Source organism: Mizuhopecten yessoensis, unplaced genomic scaffold, assembly GCF_002113885.1.
Source record: "Mizuhopecten yessoensis strain PY_sf001 unplaced genomic scaffold, ASM211388v2 scaffold8745, whole genome shotgun sequence".
Classification (NCBI taxonomy): Eukaryota; Metazoa; Mollusca; class Bivalvia; order Pectinida; family Pectinidae; genus Mizuhopecten; species Mizuhopecten yessoensis.
Genome location: NW_018407700.1, coordinates 625408 through 653122, shown reverse-complemented (window position 1 = coordinate 653122; position 27715 = coordinate 625408). Strand labels below are relative to the sequence as shown.

Here is a 27715-nt window from a genome sequence, read left to right as displayed (position 1 = left end):
TTCAACAGCTACATGTTTATGTTAGCATGTCGCATATCAATATTCAGTGTATTCCTTACGATACCGTAACAGATGTCGAACGCGACATATAAACTTATAACACAGTGCTTTGAGAAATGCTTATGTATTATGGTTTCAATCATGATCTTATTGAGGAAACATTTTATTGTGTGGTATGTGTTACTTATTACTATATGACAGAAGGTGTCGATGAAGCATAAGCCGCTTACACTTCCGGAACACGTGGTCTTATTTTCAGTGTACGTTTTCGAGATCCTAATTTAAGTCTTCCCTTTGTTTATGTAATTATATTTTCTAGCTTTATCATTTTAAGTTCGAATAGAGGTTTTGTTGAAACTTCATTAATCGCATGATAAACATAAAAAAAATACAGGAACGATTTTATTGGGAAACGGAATATGTTGATTTTGCTGTTATTTGAATATGAATATTTGTAAAGAGGTAATTAAATTAAACCAAAATCATAAAGTTGCATATTTGATTTTAATACCATTCTGTACCTCCATGTAGGATATGCAGGGTTTAGCAGTGGTGTGAACTGCACACGTACAGTGGTAATTTTGGTAATGCATCAGTGAACCTGTCCTTGTACATTTCTTGGATACGTCACACGCAGCTTCAAATCTTCCTGTCGATGACAGAATAAGAATCACAATTCAGTTCCTATTAAATTCCTTAAACAAGTATATGGAATCCATTTGAGATTGTGACTGCCCTATATTTGTTTAGAGATAATGTTTTCCCAGTGACACAAGTCTGATGTGAAGGTGATAAGCAGTGCCACGTCAGGAACAAAAGCTGTAATACTACCACTGTGCAATACAAGGTAAAAAAAAATTACATTTTGATTAAGCCATTAATTTCACAAAAAAGTGTCTATTGAACTAAAGTGTATAGCAACGTATAATGAAGTTGTACAATAATATAATGAAGTTATATAATAATATAATAAAGTTGTGCAATAATATAATGAAGTTGTACAATAATATAATAAAGTTGTGCAATAATATAATGTAGTTGTACAATAATATAATAAAGTTGTGCAATAATATAATGTAGTTGTACAATAATATAATGAAGTTGTGCAATAATATAATGAAGTTGTACAATAATATAATGAAGTTATATAATAATATAATAAAGTTGTGCAATAATATAATGAAGTTGTACAATAATATAATGAAGTTGTGCAATAATATAATGAAGTTGTACAATAATATAATGAAGTTGTACAATCATATAATGGTACGTTGCAATCATATCATGATGTTTGTGAATAATATGAGGACGGAATGGTATAATGATAAAATATAATAAAATCAAAAATAACGATAGCATCAAATCATATAATGATTAAATCAAATCATATAATGATAAAATCAAATGATATAATGATGAAAGCTTACAATACAATGGAAACCACATCATAATCATAATGATAAAATAAAATAATATATTGCTGATATCAAATAATGTATTGATGAAATCATATAATATAATGGTAAAATCATATCATATAATGATAAAATTAAATCACATATTGATAAAATTAAATCATATATTGGTGAAACCAAATCATATAATGATGAAATCAAATTATATAATGATGAAAGCTTACAATACAAGGAAACCAAATCATATTATGATAAATTAATATTATATATTGCTGATATCAAATAATGTATTGATGAAGTCATATGATATAATGGAAAAATCATATCATATAATGATAAAATTAAATCATATATTACTAAAATTAAATCATATATTTGTGAAACCGAATCATATTATGATGACAGCATGTAATATAATGATAAAATTAAATCACATAATGATGAAATCAAATAATATTATGATGATATCAAATCATATAATGATAAAATCAAATCATATGATATGATGAAAATATCAATTCATACAGTATTTTTATGCCATATGTGACATACTAATAGCCGTGCATATGAAAATGTTATAAATAAGATACATCCATGATTATATTAAAGATTGTCCATTATTTGAGAACAGCTGTATTAGCAAACATATACTATACGTGTTAATGTACATATATGTGTGCACATAAATCTGTATAAACATGCATACTCTTGTGATATGCTAATCAAAGGAAAATGCTGCAATGCAGATGGTCAATATAATTGTTAGTGACTCATGTTTATTGCTTTAATTAACTTTAAACAGGGATGTGTAGTCCGTTACTGTAACTGTTGAAGGTGGATATTTCTTAAGTTACTGCAATTATGGTAGGAAGACATTTCTTACTATACTGTAACTGCTCTTAGTGGATATTTCTTACGTTACAGTAACTGAGGTGAGAGGAAATTACTTACAATACTATAACTATTGTAGGAGGATATTTCTTACCATTATGTAACTGTTGTATGAGATATAACTTATGTTACTGTAACTCATGTAGGTGGATATTACTAACGATACTGTAACTCATGTAGGTGGATATTACTTACGATACTGTAACTGTTGTAGGAAGGTTTTTCTTACGATACTGTAACTGTTGTAGGTGGATATTACTTATGTTACTGTAACTGTTGTATGAGATATAACTTATGTTACTGTAACTGTTGTAGGTGGATATTACTAACGATACTGTAACTCATGTAGGTGGATATTACTAACGATACTGTAACTGTTGTAGGAAGGTTTTTCTTACGATACTGTAACTGTTGTAGGTGGATATTACTTATGTTACTGTAACTGTTGTATGAGATATAACTTATGTTACTGTTACTGTTGTAGGTGGATATTACTTACGATACTGTAACTGTTGTAGGTGGATATTACTNGTAAATGTTGTAGGTGGAAATTACTTACGATACTGTAACTGTTGTAGGAAGGTTTTTCTTACGAGGCTGTAACTTTTGTAGGTGGATATTACTTACGATACTGTAACTGTTGTAGGAAGGTTTTTCTTACGAGGCTGTAACTTTTGTAGGAAGGTTTTTCTTACGATCCTATACCTATTGTAGAAGGATATGTTTTTGTTGAAGGTGAATATTTCTTACGTTAGTCTAACTGTTGTTCATGGATTGTTCTCACGATGATGTAACTGTTGTAGGTGGATATTTCTTACGTTAATGTAAATGTTGAAGGTGGATATTTCTTACGTTACTGTAAATTTTGAAGGTGGATATTACTTACGTTACTGTAGCTGGTGAAGGTGAATATTTCTTATGTTACTGTAAATGTTGGAGGTGAATATTTCTTACGTTACTGTAAATGTTGAAGGTGGATATTTCTTACGTTACTGTAAATGTTGAAGGTGAATATTTCTTACGTTACTGTAAATGTTGAAGGTGGATGTTTCTTACGTTACTGTAAATGTTGAAGGTGAATATTTCTTACGTGACTGTAAATGTTGAAGGTGAATATTTCTTACGTTACTGTAACTGTTGAAGATGGATATTTCTTACGTTACTGTAAATGTTGAAGGTGAATATTTCTTACGTTACTATAACTGTTGTATGTGGATATTTCTTACGTTACTGTAACTATTGTAGGTAGATATTTCTTATAACACTGCAGCTGTTGTAGTTGGATATTGTTTACTTTTCTGTAACTGTTAAAGGTGGATATTGGACTCGTTTTCATACTTCTGAGATTGCTGTAAGCAGAGCATATTTGGGATGGCATCAGGAGGTAAGAACTACAGTGTCTCATACTACAGCTCAAATCTGCTTTGTCTGTAGAACACCATAACTCTTATCCCCTACTTGGTGGAGGGTCACATCTAATATCCCCAGACATGAGATTCGTTTACTCAGTGGGAGATTTCATATCCTTATCTGTGACGGATGACTGATCATATCTTCATACTTTCAGATCCCTTTCTCTATAGATAAAGACATTTTCTACCCTGTGAAAGATCACACCTCATATCCTCTACTCTGAAGAATCATATTTCATATCATCCAACTTTTTGCAGGATTACACCTCATAAAGTCCACTCTGTGAACGATCATATCTCAAGCCTTCCTATATTCTATCTCATTCATTCCTTAAAATCTTGAATCAAAGCTGTCAAAAAGAAAGGTTATATGATCCTTACTCCAACCTGTCGTTTCTCTTTAAGATGATTTGATAACATACTTGTTTCTCAGTTATCCTTCAAAATAATCATACATTTTTCTTCACCTGCATATCTTGACAATAATGGTCTCATCACCATAAAATATTTTATTGGATGTTAATTTTCCTTTCTCTAGAAAGATTAAAAAGTTTAAGATCTGTATTTTACTCAAAGAGGATAATATTACGTCGACGAAACTTTACAGTTGTAATTAGGTTCATATCTTGGGCAACAGGTTGAGTAACTCTGCTAGTGGACTATCAGTCCCCTCGCGATCGATCGACCCTAGCCTTGTGATTTGGCAGAGTTTACATAAAACACTTGTTTAAGTATAAATTAATAGTCGTAAATCTGTAACGTGGAGCCGCCCTTTTCCCTTTTCGCTATACCCTACATAATGTTCCAGAACCCCCAAAATACTATAATTATTGGTTAAACCGATACTGCTTGTTCTAGTTGGACGTTCAGTAATATAAGGTTCCACTCACTTAACAGTAAAGGAGGTTCTGAGTTGACATAGTTTTTCCGTTGATTTATTTTTCAATTTTCCCAAAAATATAAAAAAAAAAATGCTGATAGTTTAAGGAGTTAAATCAAAAATTCATTACTTACTTTTGGGAAACGGGAAACGTTACATCATGGAACAGCAATTAGAAAATAAGAGATGAAAATAGAGAGTGAACATTCGCTATTGAACAATTTGTCTCTTCAGCTAAGCTTAGATTTAAATGTTACAAAAAAAACCACCACCCCTTTAATAAATATTACAACGCCAAACGCCTTCAAGAAATTTTGCTAATACCATTTTCAATATTCTTATAATATTCACATAAAGCTTAGTCGAGAAGATCAATATCCTGACTTCTGAGTATTAATTTTTGTTCTGTTCATATGAATGCCTCAAAACAAAAGTAAAAAGACCAGCTTTGCAACTGCATAATCATATATACTATAGTTTTTCTGTGTTGTTAATCCTTTTTTATCGTCATCAATTATATCACATTCCAGTAACTGGCTAAGTATGTATAAATCTTAATAGGATCATCTCACATGTCATGTATGTCTCATAGCAATACTTTTGATAAAAAGGTTTGTTGGAACGGCTAAAAAACGGTGGACATGTCCTGATAGCGGAAGGATATGTGATGGAAATGGAGAGAAGAGGCTATTTGCAGGCGGGAGGGTTTATACCGGAAGTTGTTTTAGAACACCCGGAAATGGTTCAGGGACTACACAAGGAATTTATACATGCTGGAACTGATGTGGTAGAAGCGTTCACGGTAAGATGGTTAAAAGTCAGACTCTGGTGGGCTGAAGGTGTCTCAACACTTTCCTTATTTATTGTGCGATATTTCTAAAAATAAATTATACAAAATAGTCATCTTGTCATATACAGATTTATGATTATTAAATTACAGAAAGTGATCTTGAACTTCTTTTCTTCATTATTATTTTATTTCGGATCAGAACATGTCGATTATTGAATATGCAGTTAAAGGCGAATTACTGTCCGCAAATATGAATATTTTAATAGCAATTGTGACCAGAATTGGTGTGGCTTGAACCTGTTGCAACACATTATACAGTCTTAACATTCCAAATAAAACGTTCCTTTTGTTATTCGGTACTGAGTCAAGACAATCACCATTGTTGATTTTTTTTTTATCAATTCGGTTATTGTTTTTAATACTATATATCCTGTAAAAATCAAGTTATTTTATCCTATATGCAATCTTGTAGTATTATGGACACAGAGAGAAACTCAGAGCCATCGGACGCGAGGATGACTTGGAGAAACTCAATAGAACGGCTCTGAAAATCGCACGAGAGGTTGCCAACGAGACGGGGACTCTTATGGCTGGCGGACTTTGTTGTACTACTGTCTATGAAGAGGATAATTTAGAAACACATGACAAAGTCAGGTCCATGTTCAAGGTGATAAAATGTAGTCAATCGTTGAAATCAATTTTAAAGTCAAAGTTAAAAGTATAATGTCTTGTTAGAGTACAAATCAAAGCAACAACATACAGCTTGGGGCATGCGGTGCTTTTGTTTTGCTTTTGTTTCTCCTCGGCTTCTGACATTTTTTTCTTCAATATTACAAACGCATATAACCAACATTTCTTGCTACAGGAGCAGGTGGAGTGGGCTGCTGAGGAGGGGGCTGACTACATTATAGCGGAGACGATACATTCTTATGGGGAAGCTAAACTAGCACTTGAAGCTATACAGCAACACGGGAAAGGTACACATGACAAGCATTAATCGTCAAAAGCAATTGAATTTTTTTATAACCATCGGTTTGATTGTTTAATCATTTATTGCCCGGCATGGACAAATAAAAAGGAGTGTACCAAACAGGAGTGTTGAAACCGAAGACTAAATTATTGCCGATTTTTAGATTGGTGTAAATGTTTGGCCTTCGAATTTAAGAAAATCTCACTCTCAGTCAACAGCTACCTAGCCATTTTATTGGAATGTATTGTATAATGTCATGCGACGACAGGTATATTTATATAACATAAGCTTCACTCTATGTATTGGATAATGCCATGCGACGACAGGTATATTTATATAACATAAGCTTCACTCTATGTATTGTATAATGTCATGAGACGACAGGTATATTTATATAACATAAGCTTCACTCTATGTATTGTATAATGTCATGAGGCGACAGGTATATTTATATAAACATAAGCTTCACTCTATGTATTGTATAATGTCATGAGACGACAGGTATATTTATATAACATAAGCTTCACTCTATATATTGCAACAAAGGTATAAAATTAATATAACGTCGTCATATTTAATGGAGTCAGCATCCTGGAAGTTTGTGTCTTACCATATATACATTTATCGTTTTTTATTTGTGTATTGCGAATCTATTGACACTGTTACTATATAATCTTAATACAGGTATCCCCGCTGTAGTAACTCTCTCGTGCTTAATTCCGGACGAGACGATGGACGGCGTGCCAATAGCGGAGGCCTGTCGTAAGCTTGAGGAAGCAGGGGCGGCCGTAGTGGGCCTTAACTGTGGGCGTGGACCTAGCACCATGATTCCGGCCCTTAGAGAGATAAGAAAGGCGTGCAATGTGTGTAATTTAGTGCTCAGTAATAAACAGAAAAGATTTTCTAATTACCAACTTCAATCAATATATATTATCACAATAAATAAATTGTGAAATAAATAATTTGTATTCCCTTTCCTAAAAATGCACACTTCTATACCTCTAAAAATGAATATTATATGCACATATATATTGATTGATTTATTCTACCATTAAAAAGACAACGGTATCTCAAAATGTTGCTTCAACAGGGTCCAATAGCCGCTCTTCCCGTGACGTACAGGACCAAGGAAGATTGCCGAACATGGCACTCGCTAAAGGATCCAGACACGGGTTGGTTCATATGTTTATATCATAATGTCAAATAAAGTGCACGTGGTAACTTAATAGAATTATGCATATATTGTAATAACTAAAGAATAACTATTTAATGCATAAAATGTAAAGATATCGTCACTTCTATTTTGATTTGATATAATCAAATATAAACCTAATTGATCTACATGTGACAACGGACTTTCAATATTGCATGCCATTGATAGATAGATGATCAACTGTATTTGCTTATTTTTCCATGTGCCATTGAAACATTGGTACATTGTGATATTATCATTATATAATGAGTGGAGGCTAAGTGACGAAACTCCTAACCGAAGATATTTCCTTTTTTTGGTAGGAAAGGATGTGTATCCAAGAAATCTGGCGTGCGTAATGAGCAGCCGGGATGACATTCGGGAATGTGCAGAGGAGGCAAAGGCGATTGGTGTCAATTATATCGGTCTTTGCTGCGGGAACTCTCCGTTTTACTTCCGAGAGTTGGCAGAGGTGTATGGTCGGAAGCCGGAAGCTTGCAAATATTCACCAGACATTTCAGTGAATCTTTTTTTAGGAAAGACTAATAAATATGCACAAAAATTTAGGCAATTTGCAATGTTTGGAAAGAATTAAAGGCTTTTTAATCACAAAGAAGAGCATGCCGAATTCACGCATGTCAGTATGGATAAGGAAAATGAAAACTACAATAATTTAATCAATTCCAAGTTAAAAGCTATATTTAGCCAGCCAATATTTTTTTTAAAGAAAGTACATAATACATTTATTTCATATCATAAGATATATTTTTACGTTGAATAACTATGTAACCACTGATAAATCCTAATTTCTTAATTTATAAGATTTATAAGATTTATAAGAGCGTAGCTCTTGGCGTCCGAGTAAAGNCCAGCCAATGTTTTTTTTAAAGAAAGTACATAATACATTTATTTCATATCATAAGATATATTTTTACGTTGAATAACTATGTAACCACTGATAAATCCTAATTTCTTAATTTATAAGATTTATAAGATTTATAAGAGCGTAGCTCTTGGCGTCCGAGTAAAGCTCTTTAATGGTAACACATGCGAGCGTAAACAGAGTTGCTCTTCCTTACTACACATTGGCCTTATTTGTATTCCCCTGGAAGTAGCCGTCAAGTGTATCAACGTCATCATCCTTGCTAGGGTAAATAAACTAACAGAACACGTATACAGAACTGTTGTTATATTTCTACACTTTTCCGATTTAGATAAAAACTAACACACATTTTGAGTGTAAAATTTCCATCACATAAAATGTGATACTTACATGCATGGTACTTCGTTTAGAGATTATCATACTCATTCTCCATCATCTTTAATCGGTTATTTCCGGAAGGATGAAAAACACCCGCAAAATCTTGGAACTGATGTCCGTTGCATTTTTCTCTTTGTCGGTGCTTCAGGACTTTTTATTTCTATTTTTGCCACTTGTAAAACTGCTGCTATTTTCTGAAGATCCTTTTTATCATCAGCCAGGTTCTATTAATATTTATACCAGGATATATCTTCAAAAAAAGCTGGCATTAAGCCAATAGGTCTACGTGTGCATCGATTTTTTCATCACCTCAATTTCATCAGCTTTTGATTCCTTTTGTTGAAAATACGAACGAAATTATTAACACTTTTTAAAGTCTTGTTAAAGTCTTAAACAATTTATTTATGCATCACCACTCATAAAAGAAACATTAAATAATACATTTATATTGAAATCAACAATGATTTTCCAGATCAACAACCTTAGTGTAACGCCCTTATTCAGCAGCTTATTACTTTTCCACCACACGTGCCGACTTATAACTAGTGTTACAGATAGAAACTGTTTTATTTCCATTTGGTATCCCTACCTGTCAAACCTCGGTGACTTTAACAAAATTTGAACAAAAATGTTTCAGGATGGAACAAGAATTGTGATGACATTTCGATATAACGGCAATCTAAGTTACACCAAAGTATGAAAATGTTCTCTATTTTTTTAACTAATATTTGATACATTTACTTAGATTAGTCGTCAAATATTTGATATGACCTTTTTTTTATAGCAATTACCAAACAGTGTTTTCTCAACTCATCTCAATACGCAGAAGATTTAATTCTTAATGTGGAATTAAGCCGAAATATCCGGAGAAAAACCTGCGTGGTCGGGCAGGTGACCGGGATCGAATCCGGCCATCTTGGGAGACGAGGGCGCTATGTACTGTGCAACCGAACCACCCTTTAAGTCACACTCAAGAACAAATACCTACTTTAGCTTTGACTGGAAGAAAATGGCGTTTTCGATGCAAAAAAAATGTATATAAAAAAAAATGATCAACGTAGTTTAGAACTTTCTAGACTGACAGAATCTTCGCCACCTTTGTCGTAACGTACTCTGTGTTTGTTGACAGTGAGAAGATGGGGATTTTTTTTTAAACAGAAAAATAATCTGAGGTCATTATTTACAAAACCCGAAGTCAGTATAACTACCAAAGAGAATCACGTTTTGAAATCTGTGTCACGCGTGGGCGTATCGTTATCCCATAGGGTAACATAAGGAATCGTTTATACGATCTACTTATACACACCTAGAAAAGGAACTATACTTTTAAATAATTTTGTTAAAAGTATCTAGTACAAGTCCCTGAATCAGCATTTTTGAATAATTCCAGTGTTTGGTTTTGTAATTTTCTGCACATGAGTATGTAAATTTCGGTCATGGAACTTTTTGTTCTTATCTATTAAGATGTTCACGTGATCTTATGTTTTGGTGCGGCGCTCGCCGCTTAACCTCTACCTTTCTGCAAGGCGTCAAGGACAAATATTCACGCCAAACGACTTCTTCTCTTGCCTTAATTTTTCTTAAATAAGGAGCTTCGAGTATGTTCAATAAATAACCTTGACCATTGATGTAGGCCAAAGAATCAACCCTTGTTACAAAGAACAAGAGAGCGAGATAAGCTTCTTGGGGGTCTTGGTTTACGATAATACAAAAACTAGGTAGTTCTCCGAACATCCGAATTGTCTCCTAATTGTTGGTATTGTTTAAATAATGTTGAAGTTCAAGTATATAACAAGACTGAAAGGCGTACTGACACCATTTGTGTGTGTGTGTGTTGGTTGGAGGGGCAATCAAGTTAAATCATAGTATTATAAAAAGATGGTCGTTAAGTGTTTCAGGTTCTTTAGACGTCTTTAAAGCAAAATAAATATCGTCGGAGAAAGGTAAAAGTGACGACTGACATTGTAATTTTGTTAATAATTTTCAATTTGTGTCAAAATACATAACGTTCAATCGGCCATGATAGACTACCCAGATCCATAACTCAACTGTTTGAACAACCATTTAATGGACAAAAACGAAATTCGGCACTTAACTCTTTTCTTTTGAAACTCAACAGATGTCTGTTACAAATATGAATGCTATATATAGTTAATTATTCTACATAAAGCTGATAAAATCAGAAAATAACTGTTTTAAACTGATATTTTACTGAATTAATTAGGCTCCTGAAATTACATAAAAACGTATCTCGGTAAACATGACTATTTTTGCAATGCCTATGCATATTCATATTGATAGGTGGGAAACATTAGAAAAACAATTAACCTTTTCATATTAGGAAATTCACCTGATAGCTATAATAACACTGCAAAGTAGTTGAGGGAAACATTCTGATACGCTCGAATGATTCCCGTATTGACCAGTATGTTATATTGTCAATGGGATTTGACGACAGTCACAGCATTTGTAAAGCCCTCTCCATATAAATAATACACAGGTGGCAACAGACGTATATGGAATTATATTTTAATTATGACTGAAGGTAGCCAATTTATTCAAAAATCAATGCTTGTGATGCTTATGAACAATTATTATTAATCTAAGTTATATTTTGAAATGAAAGTTACAATAAACATATATACATAGATCAGTAACTTTATCATATCAATTTAGTATAGAAATAAATATTCTATGAATTCAATTTTTTACTTTTTTTACAATAGATAATTCTTGACCAGCCATATGGCACAGAGGCCGCACATTATTATTGAACGTCCGAGCCGTTTTGTTTGATACCCATTATAACACGTGGTATTACCATATACCTTCACACAAATTGCAGTCAAAATGTTTCATTTTGGCAAACAAAGCAAAAGATACAATGATACAGAAGAGAGAGGTATATCAATTTTCAACTGTTCAACGTAACCTTATATCTGCAGAAAGTCTTAGATTTTCCTATCCGTCTTTTCATTTCAAGCACAGGCACTGAGTTTAGCCAAGAAATAGAGCAATAAGAAAAAGATCGGCCCTTTACCTGATCGGCCTCTAAACACTATATCAACTATAGAGGCCGATCAGGGTTCAAACCTATGGTGTTTTATAATTGGCTTGCCTTAAGTGCCTTTAGTTTAAGTCACAGTGCATGGAGGAATATCTTCAGTGACTTCCTTACGATACTGTAACAGATGTCGAATGCGTCATATAACCCATCCTCGATACTCCAGGGGTTATGCTCGCTTTCTCTCTCTTTACCAATATGTCATAGCATAGCTGCTTGATTGGTCTCGGGTAAAAATGTATCTTCAAATCCTCCAGTCGATGTCTTAATAAAAATCACAATGCTGTTCTTTTTCGTATCCCTAATACAGAGATAGAGGCAAAGACATATAAGTTTATCTTAGATTACGACAGCACTATCTCGATTGGAGAGATATTATCTCCCAGTGACACACTCTGATGTGCTGGTGATAAGCAGTGCCATGGCAATGACAAAAACTTGAATACTACCACTGTGTAATACAAGATATATTTTTTCTAATTTTGAAAATGGTTTAATTTGACAAAATAGTCTTATTGAATTCAAATGTATAACACAAATACTATAACGAAAAAAGCTGTGCATATGAAGATGTTATACATCAGATACATCCATTAATACATTAAAGATTGTCCATTAACTTTAGAATGTACTGTAAATGTAAATATATGTGTGCACATAAAAATGCATAGGCATGCCTACTCTTGCAATATGCTATGCAAAGGAAAATGCAGCAATAAAAGGTGATCAATATAACTGATAGTTACTGTTGAGTATGTTTTTACGATACTTTAACGTTTGTAGAAGGAGGATATGTTCCAAATACTGTAATTGTTGCAAAAAGATAAGGATATTTCTGAAGTCACTTTCACTGATGTGGGTATAAATTGTTGTATGTTGATATTTCTTACTGTACAGTTACTGTAACTGTTGCAGGTGGAATTTTCTTACGGTGATGTAACTGGTGAAGGTGGATATTTCTTACGTTACTGTAACTGTTAAAGGTGGATATTTCTTACGTTACTGTAACTGTTGTAGGTGGATATTTCTTACGTTACTGTAACTGTTGTAGGTGCATATTTCTATGGGGAAGCTTAACTAGCACTTGAAGCTATACAGCAACACGGGAAAAGTACACATGACAATCAATAATCTCCAAAAAAAATTCGATATTTTTCATTGTTTAAGCATTATGTATTGCCTAGCATGGATAAATGGATAGGAGTGGAGCAAAACAATCGATCTGATGTTATTGAAACCGAAGACTTAATTATTATCGACTTTTGCTTAGTGCAATTGTTTAGCCTGCGGATTAAAGAAATATCAATCTCAGTCAACAGCTACGTAGGAATGCTATTGCAATATATGATATAATGGCCTTGTCTTGCAATGACAGGTATACAAGCTACACCCTGTGTATTGTAACAAAGGTATTAAGTTTATATGACTTCACCACGTGTTTAAATAATTAATTGAGTCAGCATCATGGTAGTTCGTGTCTTGCCGTTTACTTTCAGCGTTTTGATATTGGTGTGTTGCGAATCTATTGGCACTGTTATTATATAGTCATAATACAGGTATCCCCTCTGTAGTAGCTCCCACGTGCTTAATTCCGGACGAGACGGCGGACGGCGTGCCAATAGCGGAGGCTTGTCGTAAGCTTGAGGAAGCAGGAGCGGACGTGGTGGGCCTTTACTGTGGGCGTGGTCCTAGTACCATGCTTCCGGCCCTTAGAGAGATACGGAAGGCGTGCAATGTGTGTAATTAAGTGCTCAGTAATAAACGAAAAATATTAAACATGTTATCTAATTACCAACTTCATATTATAAATGATTACAATAATATCATTGTGAAATAAATAAGTTTTATTCCCTTTGCTAAAACTATGCACACTTCTATATATGTACAAAAATAAATAATGCATGCATATATTAATTCAATTCTCCTAACATTAAGGCGACAAAAATATCTCAAAATATTGCTCCAACAGGGTCCAATAGCCGCTCTCCCCGTGACTTACAGGACCAAGGAAGATTGCTGAACATGGCACTCGCTGAAGGATCTAGACACTTTTATATTATCATGTCAAATAAAGTGCAAGTGGTAGCTTCACAGAATTATGCATACATTGTGATAAATAAAGAATAAGTATTCATTGTACGTAATGTAATAGTATCGGTACTTTTATTTGTCTTGATAAATTAACATATAAACCTAGTTGATGTACATGTGATAACAAACTTGCAATATCGCATGCCATTGATAGACTGATGATCGACTGTTTTTGTTGTTTTCCAAGTGCCATTCAAACATTGGTACATTGTGTTATTATCCTAATAGAAATTGTGGAGGGTCATAAACAAAACCGAACTGAAGATATTTCCTTTTCTATTTGGTAGTAGAGCATGTGTTTCCAAGGAATCTTGCATGCGTAATTAGTAGCCGGGATGACAACCGGTCATTTGCGGAGGAGGCAAAGGCGATTGGTGTCAATTATATCGGACTTGCTAGGGGAACTCCTCTTATATTTTCGAGAGTTGGCAGAGATATATGGTCGGAAGCCGGAAGCTTGCAAATATTCACCAGCTTAAAATTATTTAAAAGATACTAATTAATATGCACAAAGATTAAGGCAATTTGTTATGACTGGGAAGAAATAAAGGCTTGCTTAATCACAAAGAAGAGCATGCCGAATAGACGCGTGTTAGTATGGATAAGGAAATGGGAACTACAACAATGTAATCGATTCCAATATAAAAAATATATATTTAGTCAGAAACTATTTTTGAAAGAAAGTACAGAATCAATTTTGTTTTGAACTATCAGATATATATTTTTTACGTTGTATCCTTTCAATAAAATCCATTTTGTGTTATGCTTATATTAAACAAACACCCCTTTCTGAATGATACAACTAAAGAAACTTTGATTTTTACCGTCAATATTTTTTAATACAGCATGAAAAGTAACAGCATAACATCAGTCACATATTTACACTTTTATAGTATAAAATAGTTCCAATTTGATATTAAGGTATATATAGGATTGTTCGATATAACTTCGAATGTAAGTGTGAATCACGCATGAATATTTAATTTACCGTGACGTAAAAGTTGTGTATGGATGATACACTAATAAACGACAATACATCTATCTTTTGAATGAATGCTTAGTCGTCAAACGTAATTTAACAAACTTTCAATTTTGATAGAATCTTAACCATTTTGGCGTTCATTTTTTTTTATTGTTGACAGTGAGTAGTTGGAGGGATCTTTTTGCTTATAAACTGAGGAATCATAGTAGTCATCATTTACAAAGCCCATATTCAGTAGATACAGTAACATAAGGAAACGCGTAGATATTCAAAGTGGGAGAAATGGCCATAAGCTTATTACGAAAGGTGCTTTATACACACACAGGGAATTATACACACACAGGGGATTATACACACACAGGGGATTATATTTTTCTAAAACATGTTGTTGAAAGTATCAAGTACTGATCCCTCAATCCGCATTTTTAAACAAATTTCACTTTTAATTTTGTAATTTTCTACCAACGGATTTGTACATTTCGGTCATTGCACTTTTATTATCTATCAGGATGTGCACGTCGCGTCCGTCGCCTAACCTCTACCTTTCTGCAAGCTTTCAGGAACAAATAATCACATCAACGGACATGTTCTAATACTCCAATGTTCTATGAGAAGGTCTAAAGTAATCTTATTTGACCTTTAGTTCTTTTTATGTTCCAATAAATTACCGTGATCATTGATGTAGGACAAGTTATCAACCCTTGTTACAAATAATCAGCAAGCGAGATCAGCTTTTTGAAGTCTTGTTTTATGTACGATAATACAAAAACAGGAACACCGGACATCCAAACAGTATTTTTTTTATTTTTTTTTTAAACTAATGTTGTGTTTCAAGTATATAACAAGACTAGAAGGCGTTCATTCACCATTTGTGTTTGTTTGTGAGAGGGGGCAAGCTAAATCAAATATAATACGTGGAAAGTCGTTAAGTGAGGAGTGTACTTCAGACGTTTTCAAATTAAACTTAACGCGTCAGAGGAAGGTAAAAGCGGCGACTGATATTGTAACTTTGTCAATAAGTTTTAATTTGTGTCCAAATGCATAACGTTCAATCGGTCATGTAAGAATACACTGACCCGTAACTCGACAGATTTAAAATTGACAAACGAAACAACTTGTTCACGTGTAAATTACACATCCGAAAAAACATTAAATGGACAATAAAACAAAATTCGGCGCTCTACTCTATTGGATACCATCTTTTGTTTTGAATATCACCAGATGTCAATACGGTCATTTATTACATACTTATTAATAAATACGGGGTTTTTGTATATGCGATACGACACAATTGCTCTAACCCATATTAACCCACAGTCTGAAAGTTCTGGCAAATTTACCATATACATAATGTCATTTTCAGCATAATCTTTAATTCGTTATTTAACGATGTATATTGCAGTTCTCGGTCTGACCTGTTCTTTCCATGGCGGCTTCCACGTCCGTTGAACTTGTGACGTCACAGCCAAAACGTGCCCCATTCACCATAATTTATGCTAATTAGTAATAGAAGGACAGGTGAAAATCGTACACTATACACGTCAATATCTCGTTATTGGGATGACCGATTTTTAAGAGGCTTTCGGCTTTTTTTGCTTCAATCATGATCTTATTTGGAAACATTTTATTGTGTAGTATGTGTGGTTTTCATTAAATTACTTTTTTTTCGTTATCATTAACCCGGTTCTCTTTATATGACAGAAGGTGTCGACGAAGCATATACTATGTTCATTACTATTTCAGGGTAAAATTTAAACTGTATGTCATGTGTGACGATTTAGATATTTCGATCGTGAACTTTCCCTTCTTTGATAGTACCATCCCTGTCTTCAACAGCTACATGTTTATGTTAGCATGTCGCATATCAATATTCAGTGTATTCCTTACGATACCGTAACAGATGTCGAACGCGACATATAAACTTATAACACAGTGCTTTGAGAAATGCTTATGTATTATGGTTTCAATCATGATCTTATTGAGGAAACATTTTATTGTGTGGTATGTGTTACTTATTACTATATGACAGAAGGTGTCGATGAAGCATAAGCCGCTTACACTTCCGGAACACGTGGTCTTATTTTCAGTGTACGTTTTCGAGATCCTAATTTAAGTCTTCCCTTTGTTTATGTAATTATATTTTCTAGCTTTATCGTTTTAAGTTCGAATAGAGGTTTTGTTGAAACTTCAGTATTCGCATGATAAACATAAAAGAAATACAGGAACGATGTTATTGGGAAACGGAATATGTTGATTTTGCTGTTATTTGAATATGAATATTTGTAAAGAGGTAATTAAATAAAACCAAAATTATGAAGTTGCATATTTGATTTTAATACCATTCTGTACCTCCAAGTAGGATATGCAGGGTTTAGCAGTGATGTGAACTGTACACGTACAGTGGTAATTTTGGTAATGCATCAGTGAACCTGTCCTTGTACATTTCTTGGATACGTCACACGCAGCTTCAAATCTTCCTGTCGATGACAGAATAAGAATCACAATTCTGTCCTTTTTATATCCTTAACAAGTATATGGAATGCATTTGAGATTGTGACTGCCCTATATTTGTTTAGAGATAATGTTTTTCCAGTGACACAAGTCTGATGTGAAGGTGATAAGCAGTGCCACGTCAGGAACACAAGCTGCAATACTACCACTGTGCAATACAAGGTATTTTTTTTACATTTTGATTAATCTATTAATTTCACAAAAAATGTCTATTGAACTAAAGTGTATAGCAACGTATAATGAAGTTGTGCAATCATATAATGAAGTTATATAATAATATAATAAAGTTGTGCAATTATATAATGAAGTTATATAATAATATAATAAAGTTGTGCAATAATATAATGAAGTTGTGCAATAATATAATGAAGTTATATAATAATATAATAAAGTTGTGCAATAATATAATAAAGTTGTGCAATAATATAATGAAGTTATATAATAATATAATAAAGTTGTGCAATAATATAATAAAATTGTGCAATAATATAATGAAGTTATATAATAATATAATAAAGTTGTGCAATAATATAATAAAGTTGTGCAATAATATAATGAAGTTGTGCAATAATATAATGAAGTTGTACAATAATATGATGAAGTTGTACAATCACATAATGGTACGTTGCAATCATATCATGATGTTTGTGAATAATATGATGACGGAATGGTATAATGATAAAATAGAATAAAATAAAAAATAACGATAGCATCAAATCATATAATGATGAAATCAATAATATAATGATGAAAGCTTACAATACAATGGAAACCAAATCATATAATGATAAAATCAAATGATATAATGATGAAAGCTTACAATACAATGGAAACCAAATCATACAATGATAAAATAAAATTATATATTGCTGTTATCAAATAATGTATTGATGAAATCATATAATATAATGGTAAAAGCATATCATATAATGATAAAATTAAATCATACATTGATAAAATCAAATCATATATTGGTGAAACCAAATCATATAATGATGACATCATATAATATAATGATAAAATCAAATCACATAATGATGAAATCAAATAATATAGTGATGATATCAAATAATATAATGATAAAATCGAATAATTTAATGATAAATCAAATCATATATTGATGCAAGCATATAACATTTATTGTCCATTTACTCGAGAACAACTGCATTAGCAAACATAAACTATACGTGTTAATGTACATATATGTGTGCACATAAATCTGTATAAACATGCATGCTCATGTGATATGCTAATCAAAGGAAAATTCTGCAATAAAGATGGTCAGTATAACTGTTAGTGACTCATGTTTACTGCCCTACTTACTGTTAAGTATGTTCTAACGATACGGTAGCTGTTGTAGAAGGAGGCGAGTGTTTCTAACGAAACCTGGACTGCTTTATGTGGATGTTTCTTAGGTTGAAGGTAGATATGTTTCTTACGTTACTGTAAATGTGGTAGGAGGATATTTCTAACGATACTGTAACTGCTCTTAGTGGATATTTCTTACGTTACAGTAACTGAGGTGAGAGGAAATTACTTACGATACTGTAACTGTTGTAGGTGGAATTTCCTTACGCAATTGTAACTGTTGTAGGAGGATTTTTTTTCTTACGATCCTATAACTATTGTAGGTGGATATTCCTTACGATGATGTAACTATTGTAGGTGGATATTCCTTACGATGATGTAACTGTTGTAGGTGGATATTCCTTACGATGATGTAACTGTTGTAGGTGGATATTCCTTACGATGATGTAACTGTTGTAGGTGGATATTCCTTACGATGATGTAACTGTTGTAGGTGGATATTCCTTACGATGATGTAACTGTTGTAGGTGGATATTCCTTACGATGATGTAACTGTTGTAGGTGGATATTCCTTACGATGATGTAACTGTTGTAGGTGGATATTCCTTACGATGATGTAACTGTTGTAGGTGGATATTCCTTACGATGATGTAACTGTTGTAGGTGGATATTCCTTACGATGATGTAACTGTTGTAGGTGGATATTCCTTACGATGATGTAACTGTTGTAGGTGGATATTCCTTACGATGATGTAACTGTTGTAGGTGGATATTCCTTACGATGATGTAACTGTTGTAGGTGGATATTCCTTACGATGATGTAACTGTTGTAGGTGGATATTCCTTACGATGATGTAACTGTTGTAGGTGGACCCTACTCACGATACTGTAACTGTTGTAGGAGAATTTTTTTCTTACGATCCTATAACTATTGTAGGTGGATATTCCTTACGATGATGTAACTGTTGTAGGTGGATATTCCTTACGATGATGTAACTGTTGTAGGTGGATGTTCCTTACGATGATGTAACTGTTGTAGGTGGATATTCCTTACGATGATGTAACTGTTGTAGGTGGATACTACTCACGATACTGTAACTGTTGTAGGTGGATATTTCTTACGTTACTGTTACTGTTGTATGTAGATATTTCTTATGTTACTGTAACTGTAGTAGGAAGGTTGTTCTTACGACAATGTAACTTTTGAAGGAAGACTTTTCTTATGATGCTGTAACTGTTGTAGGAGGGTATTTCTTACGATATTGTTACTGTTTTACGAAGGTTTTTCTTACGACGTTGTAACTGTTGTAGGAGGGTATTTCTCACGATACTGTAACTGTTTTACAGAGAATGTTCTTACGATACTGTAGCTGTTGTAGAAGGATATGTTTTTTGATACTGTAACGGTTGAAGGTTAATATTTCTTACGTTAGTCTAACTGTTGTTCTTGGTTTGTTCTCACGATGATGTAACTGTTGTAGGCGGATATTTCTTACGTTACTGTAACTGTTGAAGGTAGATATTTCTTACGTTACTGTAACTGTTGTAGTTAGATATTTCTTATAATACTGTAACTGTTGTAGATGGATATGTTTTTTGATACTGTAACTGTTGAAGGTTGATATTTCTTGCGTTAGTCTAACTGTTGTACATTGATTGTTCTCACGATGATGTCACTGTTGTATGTAGATATTTCTTACGTTATTGGTACTGATGAAGGTATATATTTTTTATGCTACTGTAACTGTTGAAGGTAGATATTTCTTACGTTACTGTAACTGTTGAAGGTAGATATTTCTTATAATACTGTAACTGTTGAAGGTTGATATTTCTTGCGTTAGTCTAGCTGTTGTACATTGATTGTTCTCACGATGATGTCACTGTTGTATGTAGATATTTCTTACGTTATTGGTACTGATGAAGGTATATATTTCTTATGCTACTGTAACTGTTGTAGGTAGATATTTCTTATAATACTGTAACTGTTGTAAGATGGATATGTTTTTTGATACTGTAACTGTTGAAGGTTGATATTTCTTGCGGTAGTCTAACTGTTGTTCATTGATTGTTCTCACGATGATGTAACTGTTGTATGTGGATATTTCTTACGTTATTGGTACTGATGAAGGTATATATTTCTTATGTTACTGTAACTGTTGTAGGTAGATATTGTTTACTTTTCTGTAACTGTTAAAGGTGGATATTGGACTCGTTTTCATACTTCTGAGATTGCTGTAAGCAGAGCATATCTGAGATGGCATCAGGAGGTAAGAACTACAGTGTCTCATACTACAGCTCAAATCTGTTTTGTCTGTAGAACAACATAACTCTTATCCCCTACCTGAAGGAGGGTCACACCTAATATCCCCAGACGCGATATCCGTTTACTCAGTGGAAGATCACATTTCATATCCTTCTCTATGAAGGATGACTACTCATATCTTCATACTTTTAGACCCCTTTCTGTTTAGATAAATACATTTTCTACTCTGTGAAAGATCACACCTCATATCCTCTACTCTGAAAAATCACATTTCATATCATCTAACTTTTTGCAGGATTACACCTCATATAGCCTACTCTATGAACGATCATATCTCATGTCTTCCTATACGCTAAACTTTGTTTCGGCAGAGTTTACATAAAACACTTGTTTAAATATAAATTAATAATCGTAAATATGTAACGTGGAGACGCTCTTTTCCCTTTTCGCTATAACCTACATAATGTTCCAGAACAACAAAATACTATAATTATTGGTTAAACGATACTGCTTGTTTTAGTTGGACGTTTAATAATATAAAATTCCATTCATTTAACAGTAAAGGAGGTTCTCATTTTACATCGCTTTTCCGTTGATTTTTTTTCTATTTTCCAAAAATTTAAAAAATGACGAGAAATGTTACATCATGGAACAGCAATTAGAAAAAAAAGAGACGAAAATAGAGAGTGTACATTCTCTATTGAACATCTAGTATGAGACAAATATTTAATTTGTCTCTTCAGCGAAGCTTATATTTAAATGTTACAAAAAATCACACCATCCTTTTAATAAATACTACAACGCCAACCTTCTGAAAGTAATTTTGCTAATACCATTTTCAGTATTCTTATTCACATAAAGCTTAGTTGAGAAGAACAATATCCTGACTTCTTAGTATTCATAATTTGTTTCTTGTCATGTGCCTCAAAACAAAAATTAAAAGACTAGCTATGCAACTGCATAATCATATATTATATAGTTTTGCAGTGTTTTTATCCTTTTTATCCTTATCAATTATATCCCATTCCAGTAACTGGCTAAGTATGTATAAATCTTAATAGGATCATCTCACATGTCATGTATGTCTCATAGCAATACCTTCGATAACAAGGTTTGTTGGAACGGCTAAAAAACGGTGGACATGTCCTCATAGCGGAAGGATATGTGATGGAAATGGAGAGAAGAGGCTACATGCAGGCGGGAGGTTTTATACCGGAAGTTGTTTTAGAACACCCGGAAATGGTTCAGGGACTACACAAGGAATTTATACATGCTGGAACTGATGTGGTAGAAGCTTTCACGGTAAGATGGTTAAAAGTCAGACTCTGATGGGCTATATTTTATTTTAATAGCAATTGTGACCAGAATTAGTGTGGCTTGAACCTGTTGCAACAGATTATACAGTCTTAACATTCCGAAGTAAACGTTTGTTTAGTTATTCTGTACTGAGTCAAGACAATCACCATTGTTAAATTATATTTTCATCAATTCGGATATTGATTTTAATATTACATATTCTGTAAAAATCAAGTAATTTTATCCTATATGCAATCCTGTAGTATTATGGACACAGAGAGAAACTCAGAGCCATCGGACGCGAGGATGACTTGGAGAAACTCAATAGAACGGCTCTGAAAATCGCACGAGAGGTTGCCAACGAGACGGGGACTCTTATGGCTGGCGGACTTTGTTGTACTACTATCTATGAAGAGGATCATTTAGAAACGCATGACAAAGTCAGGTCCATGTTCAAGGTGATAAAATGTAGCCAATCGTTGAAATTATTTTTGAAGTTAAAGTTAAAATTATAAAGTTTTGTTCAAGTACAAATCAAAGCAACAACATACAGCTGGGCGCATGGTGTGCTTTTGTTTTGGTTTTTGTGTCTCCTCGGCTTCTGACATTTTTTACTTCAATATTACAAACGCATATAACCCACATTTCTTGCTACAGGAGCAGGTGGAATGGGCTGCTGAGGAGGGGGCTGACTACATTATAGCGGAGACGATACATTCTTATGGGGAAGCTAAACTAGCACTTGAAGCTATACAGCAACACGGGAAAGGTACACATGACAAGCAAAAATCGTCAAAAGCAATTGAATTTTTTTATAGCCATCGGTTTGATTGTTTAATCATTTATTGCCCGGCATGGACAAATAAATATTAGTGTACCAAACAGGAGAGTTGAAACCAAAGACTAAATTATTGACGATTTTATACTGGTGTAAATGGTTGGCTTTCGAATTTCAGAAAATCTCAATCTCAGTCAACGGCTACCTAGGAATTTTAATGGAATGTATTGTATAATGGCGTTGTCATGAGACGACATATATATTTATATAAAATAAGTTTCACTCTATGTTTTGCAACAAAGGTATGAAATTAATATAACGTCGTCATTTGTTTAAATATTTAATGGAGTCAGCATAAACATTTATCGTTTTGTATTTGTGTATTGCGAATCTATTGACACTGTTACTATATAATCTTAATACAGGTATCCCCGCTGTAGTAACTCTCACGTGCCTAATTCCGGACGAGACGATGGACGGCATGCCAATAGCGGAGGCCTGTCGTAAGCTTGAGGACGCAGGGGCGGACGTAGTGGGCCTTAACTGTGGGCGTGGACCTAGCACCATGCTTCCGGCCCTTAAAGAGATAAGGAAGGCGTGCAATGTGTGTAATTAAGTGCTCAGTAATAAACAAAACACATTAAACAGAATATCTAATTACCAACTTTATATTATATATTATTACAATAAATAAATTGTAAAAATAAATCATTTTTATTCCATGTCATAAAAATGCACACTTCTATACCTCTAAAAAATGAAATATTATGTGCACATATTGAATAAATTATTCTACCATTAGGTAGACCACGGTATCTCAAAATATTGCTTAAACAGGGTCCGATAGCCGCTCTTCCCGTGACGTACAGGACCAAGGAAGATTGCCGAACATGGCACTCGCTGAAGGATCCAGACACGGGTGGGTTCATATCTTGTTATCATAATGTCAAATAAAGTGCACGTGGTAAGTTAATAGAATTATGCATACATTGTAATAACTAAAGAATAACTATTTACTGTATAAAATGTAAAGATATCGTAACTTCTATTTTGATTTGATATAATCAAATATAAACCTAATTGATCCAAGTGTGACAACAAACTTTCAATATCGTATACCATTGATAGAAAGATGATCACCTATTTTTGCTTAGTTTTTTCAAATGCCATTGAAACATTGGAACATTGTGATATTATCATTATGTAATTAGTAGAGGATCAGTGACGAAAATCCGAACTAAAGATATTTCCTTTTTATTTTGGGTGTAGGAAAGCATGTGTTTCCAAGAAATCTGGCATGCGTAATGAGCAGCCGGGATGACATACGGGAATTTGCGGAGGAGGCAAAGGCGATTGGTATCAACTATATCGGGCTTTGCTGCGGGAACTCTCCGTTTTACTTTCGAGAGTTGGCAGAGGTGTATGGTCGGAAGCCGGAAGCTTGCAAATATTCACCAGATCTTTCATTAAATTTTATTTTAAAAGATACCAATGAATATGCACAGAGATTAAGGCAATTTGCAATGACTGGGAAGAAATAAAGGCTAGATTAATCACGAAGAAGAGCATGCCGAATAGACGCGTGTCAGTATGGATAAGGAAAATGGGAACTACAACAATTTAATCGATTCCAATATAAAAAATATATAGTTAAAAATAATTTTTGAAAGAAAATACAGAATCAATTTTGTTTTGTACTATAAGATATATATAAATTACGTTGGATAATTTAAGTTATTATGTTTTTCTTTCAATAAAATTAATTTTGTGTTATTCTTATATTACATAAATGAAGGTGACCTTTCTCATTATGTGTTTGCCTTTTTTGTCAAAAAGAACAACAACATAGTATTTTTTTGAAATGAAAATCAGCGCGCTTCTTACACCCGTTTCTGAATGATACAACTAAAGAAACTATATTTTTTACCGTTAATATTCATTTTTTCATACAGCATGAACAGTAACAGCATAACAGCAGTCACATATTTACACTATTATAGTTTATTATTTTTCTATATTATTCCCGACAAGCGATTGGCCAGAAGTAAATCACGTGTCCACCGATAAAAACCGATATTGACTTGTGATTTTTGTTGAAGGACTGGGTGTTTCTAGAATAATGACGTGTCTCCAAACGAACATATCGTCCCGCTTCCGCAGCTTTTTACTATGTTTTTTTCAGATTGCTAACATTCCTGTTTTGAAAATAAAAAATATAATTGTAGCCTTTAACTTCGGTCAATACCTTGATTTATCAACCGGATAAAAGATATATTGACCTCGGACTGCGTCCTCTGTCAATATGTCTTTTCTCGGGTCGATAAATCCAGGTATCGACCTCAGCCAAAGGCTATAATTGAATAATAAAATAGGATTGTTCGATATAACTTTCAATGTTAGTGTGGATCACACATGCATATTTAATTTACCGTGACGTATAAGCTGTGTATGGATGATATAGTCATAAACGACAATACACCTATCTTTTGAATGAATGCTAAGTCGTCCAAACCAATTTCAAAAACTTTCAAGTTTGATAGAATCTTAACCACTTTGGCGTTCATTCTTTTATTGTTGACAGTGAGAAGATGGAGGGATCTTCTTGCTTATAAACAGAGGAATAATAGTAGTCATCATTTACAAAGCCCATATTCAGTAGATACAGTAACATAAGGAAACGCGTAGATATTCAAAGTGGGAGAAATGGCCATAAGCTTATTACGACAGGTGCTTTATACACACACAGGGGATTATGTTTTTCTAAATTATGTTGTTGAAAATATCAAGTACAGATCCATGAATCTGCATTTTTAAACAAATATATATATTTTTTATTTTATTTATTTTCTATCAACGGGTTTGTAAATTTCGGTCATTGAACTTTTATTATCTATCAGGATGTACACGCCGCTTCCGTCCCCTAACCTCTACCTTTCTGCAAGGCCTCAGGAACAAATAATCACATCAAAGCACATGTTCTAATAAACCAATGCGCTATGAGAAGGTCTAGAGTAATCTTATTTGACCTTTAGTTCTTTTTATGTTCCAATAAATTATCTTGATCATTGATTAGGCAAAGTTATATGTACGATAATACAAAAACAGTAGCACTGACCCATAACTCGACTGGTAAAACATTGACAAATAAAACTTGTTCGCGCGTAAATTACATATCCGAAAAAACATTAAATGGACAAAAAACAAAAATCGGCGCTCTACTCTATTGGATACCATCTTTTGAGTTAAATATCACCAGATGTCACCAATATGAATGCTATTTATACCAGCAGACAGTAACTGTTTTAAACTGATATTTTACTGAATTATGTATGTAAAAGATTCAAATATCCATACCTCCCTACCGTGACGTAACCCATATCTCGACGACAGAGCCACGGAGTGATCTCTCTTCCTCAAACCCCTTTTATGGAGCCTAAAGGCAGCCGGGATGAGGAGGCAAGGGGCGGAATACAGGTGGGACTCCATAAAGTTATGGTAAGTATTACATAATGAAAATTGGTTTTACTTCAAAAACCTCAATTTCATTTCAGTAATAATTACCATAACTTTAGTATGCGAATTCGTCTTACCGTAGTGGAGGCTTCGAATCCAGGCAGACCAGGCTGACGGAACAAACTCGAGACATGCTCTAGGTAGGGAAAAGGTTCAAGGAACCCCCCTAATAAAGCCCCGAAAGTAATTAAAAATGGAAAACCTCCCCGTGAAACGAGCAGGTGTACCACCGTCGTTCCTGATAGCATACTATTTAAAATTACTGAATAACTGTCGAGGAACAGACACAGACTGTGCAACCACCACCGGTCCAAGGGAATACAATCCTTCAGAATGAGAAGCCAAGGACCGGAGATAAAATTCCGTGAAGGTAGTCTGTCCGCGCCAGAAAGCCGCGGACATGACCTCCTGAAAGGGGGACCCATTGAGGAGGGCCCATAACGCAACAAGGGTCCTAATCTCATGAGCTCTCACCTTATACAACGCCCGAACCTGATCATCCGAGTAACTGTACTTGATGACCTGACAGATCCATCTAGACACTGACTGAGAGGAGATATCCTGTTAACCCTGCTTAATGGGCAAAAACAGACGAGATCGAGGACCCCGCCGCCCCCCTGGTTTTATCGAGGTAAAACCTAAGCGCCCGACAGGGACAGATCAACCTATCCCGTTCCTCAGACCCAACGAATGCAGTCAAAGACGGAATCTTAATCGGATCGGGCGAGAAGCCAGGAACCTGATTCTTAGCCATAAAAGCAGGATCAGTGAGAAGGGTAACGGCAGAGTAATTCCTGGACCACCGGAGGCAAGAGGGGTGAGAAGACAAGGCATGAATCTCACTCCTCCTTCGACCTGAGGCCAGGGCAATAAGAGAATACCACCTTGTAGGTAACAAACTTCATGGAGGCAGACGCTAAAGGCTCATAAGGTGCCCGCATCAGCGATTCGAGCACCAGTGGCAAATTCCACTGTGGAGCCAACTGCCGGACCGTAGGCCTGTCCACCCAAACCCCCTAATCAAGGCAGAAAGAGAGGAGGACGAGTCTACCTCCGACCTACCATGAACAGAGAGAACACTAGCAATGGCCGTGCGAT

The 27715-nt window shown here is 34.1% G+C and overlaps 2 protein-coding genes across 3 annotated transcripts in view; both read left to right on the top strand.

Annotated features, from left to right (window-relative positions):
• The window catches only part of LOC110456382 (betaine--homocysteine S-methyltransferase 1-like), a 9310-nt gene extending 944 nt beyond the window's left edge, over window positions 1-8366 (top strand). The window contains exons 2-9 of the mRNA XM_021507081.1: window positions 768-847; window positions 3620-3690; window positions 5210-5400; window positions 5861-6055; window positions 6254-6365; window positions 7043-7221; window positions 7449-7530; window positions 7874-8366. Coding sequence (XP_021362756.1) covers window positions 3678-3690; window positions 5210-5400; window positions 5861-6055; window positions 6254-6365; window positions 7043-7221; window positions 7449-7530; window positions 7874-8145 — 1044 coding nt within the window. The 5' untranslated portion in view covers window positions 768-847; window positions 3620-3677 and the 3' untranslated portion in view covers window positions 8146-8366. The remainder of the gene's footprint in view (window positions 1-767; window positions 848-3619; window positions 3691-5209; window positions 5401-5860; window positions 6056-6253; window positions 6366-7042; window positions 7222-7448; window positions 7531-7873) is intronic.
• Window positions 8367-18717: 10351 nt separating this feature from the next.
• Window positions 18718-24804, top strand: LOC110456381 (betaine--homocysteine S-methyltransferase 1-like). 2 transcript variants are annotated; one of them, XM_021507080.1, is made up of 8 exons: window positions 18718-18739; window positions 20964-21034; window positions 22142-22332; window positions 22590-22784; window positions 22984-23095; window positions 23530-23708; window positions 23942-24023; window positions 24374-24804. In XM_021507080.1, exons 2-8 carry the CDS (start codon window positions 21022-21024, stop codon window positions 24643-24645), a joined length of 1044 nt encoding a protein of 347 aa, XP_021362755.1. In that variant the 5' UTR covers window positions 18718-18739; window positions 20964-21021; the 3' UTR covers window positions 24646-24804. The 2 variants fall into 2 exon arrangements, with proteins under 2 accessions (XP_021362755.1, XP_021362754.1); XM_021507079.1 differs by lacking the exon at window positions 18718-18739 and adding an exon at window positions 18746-18881.
• The last annotated feature ends 2911 nt before the right edge of the window (window positions 24805-27715 follow it).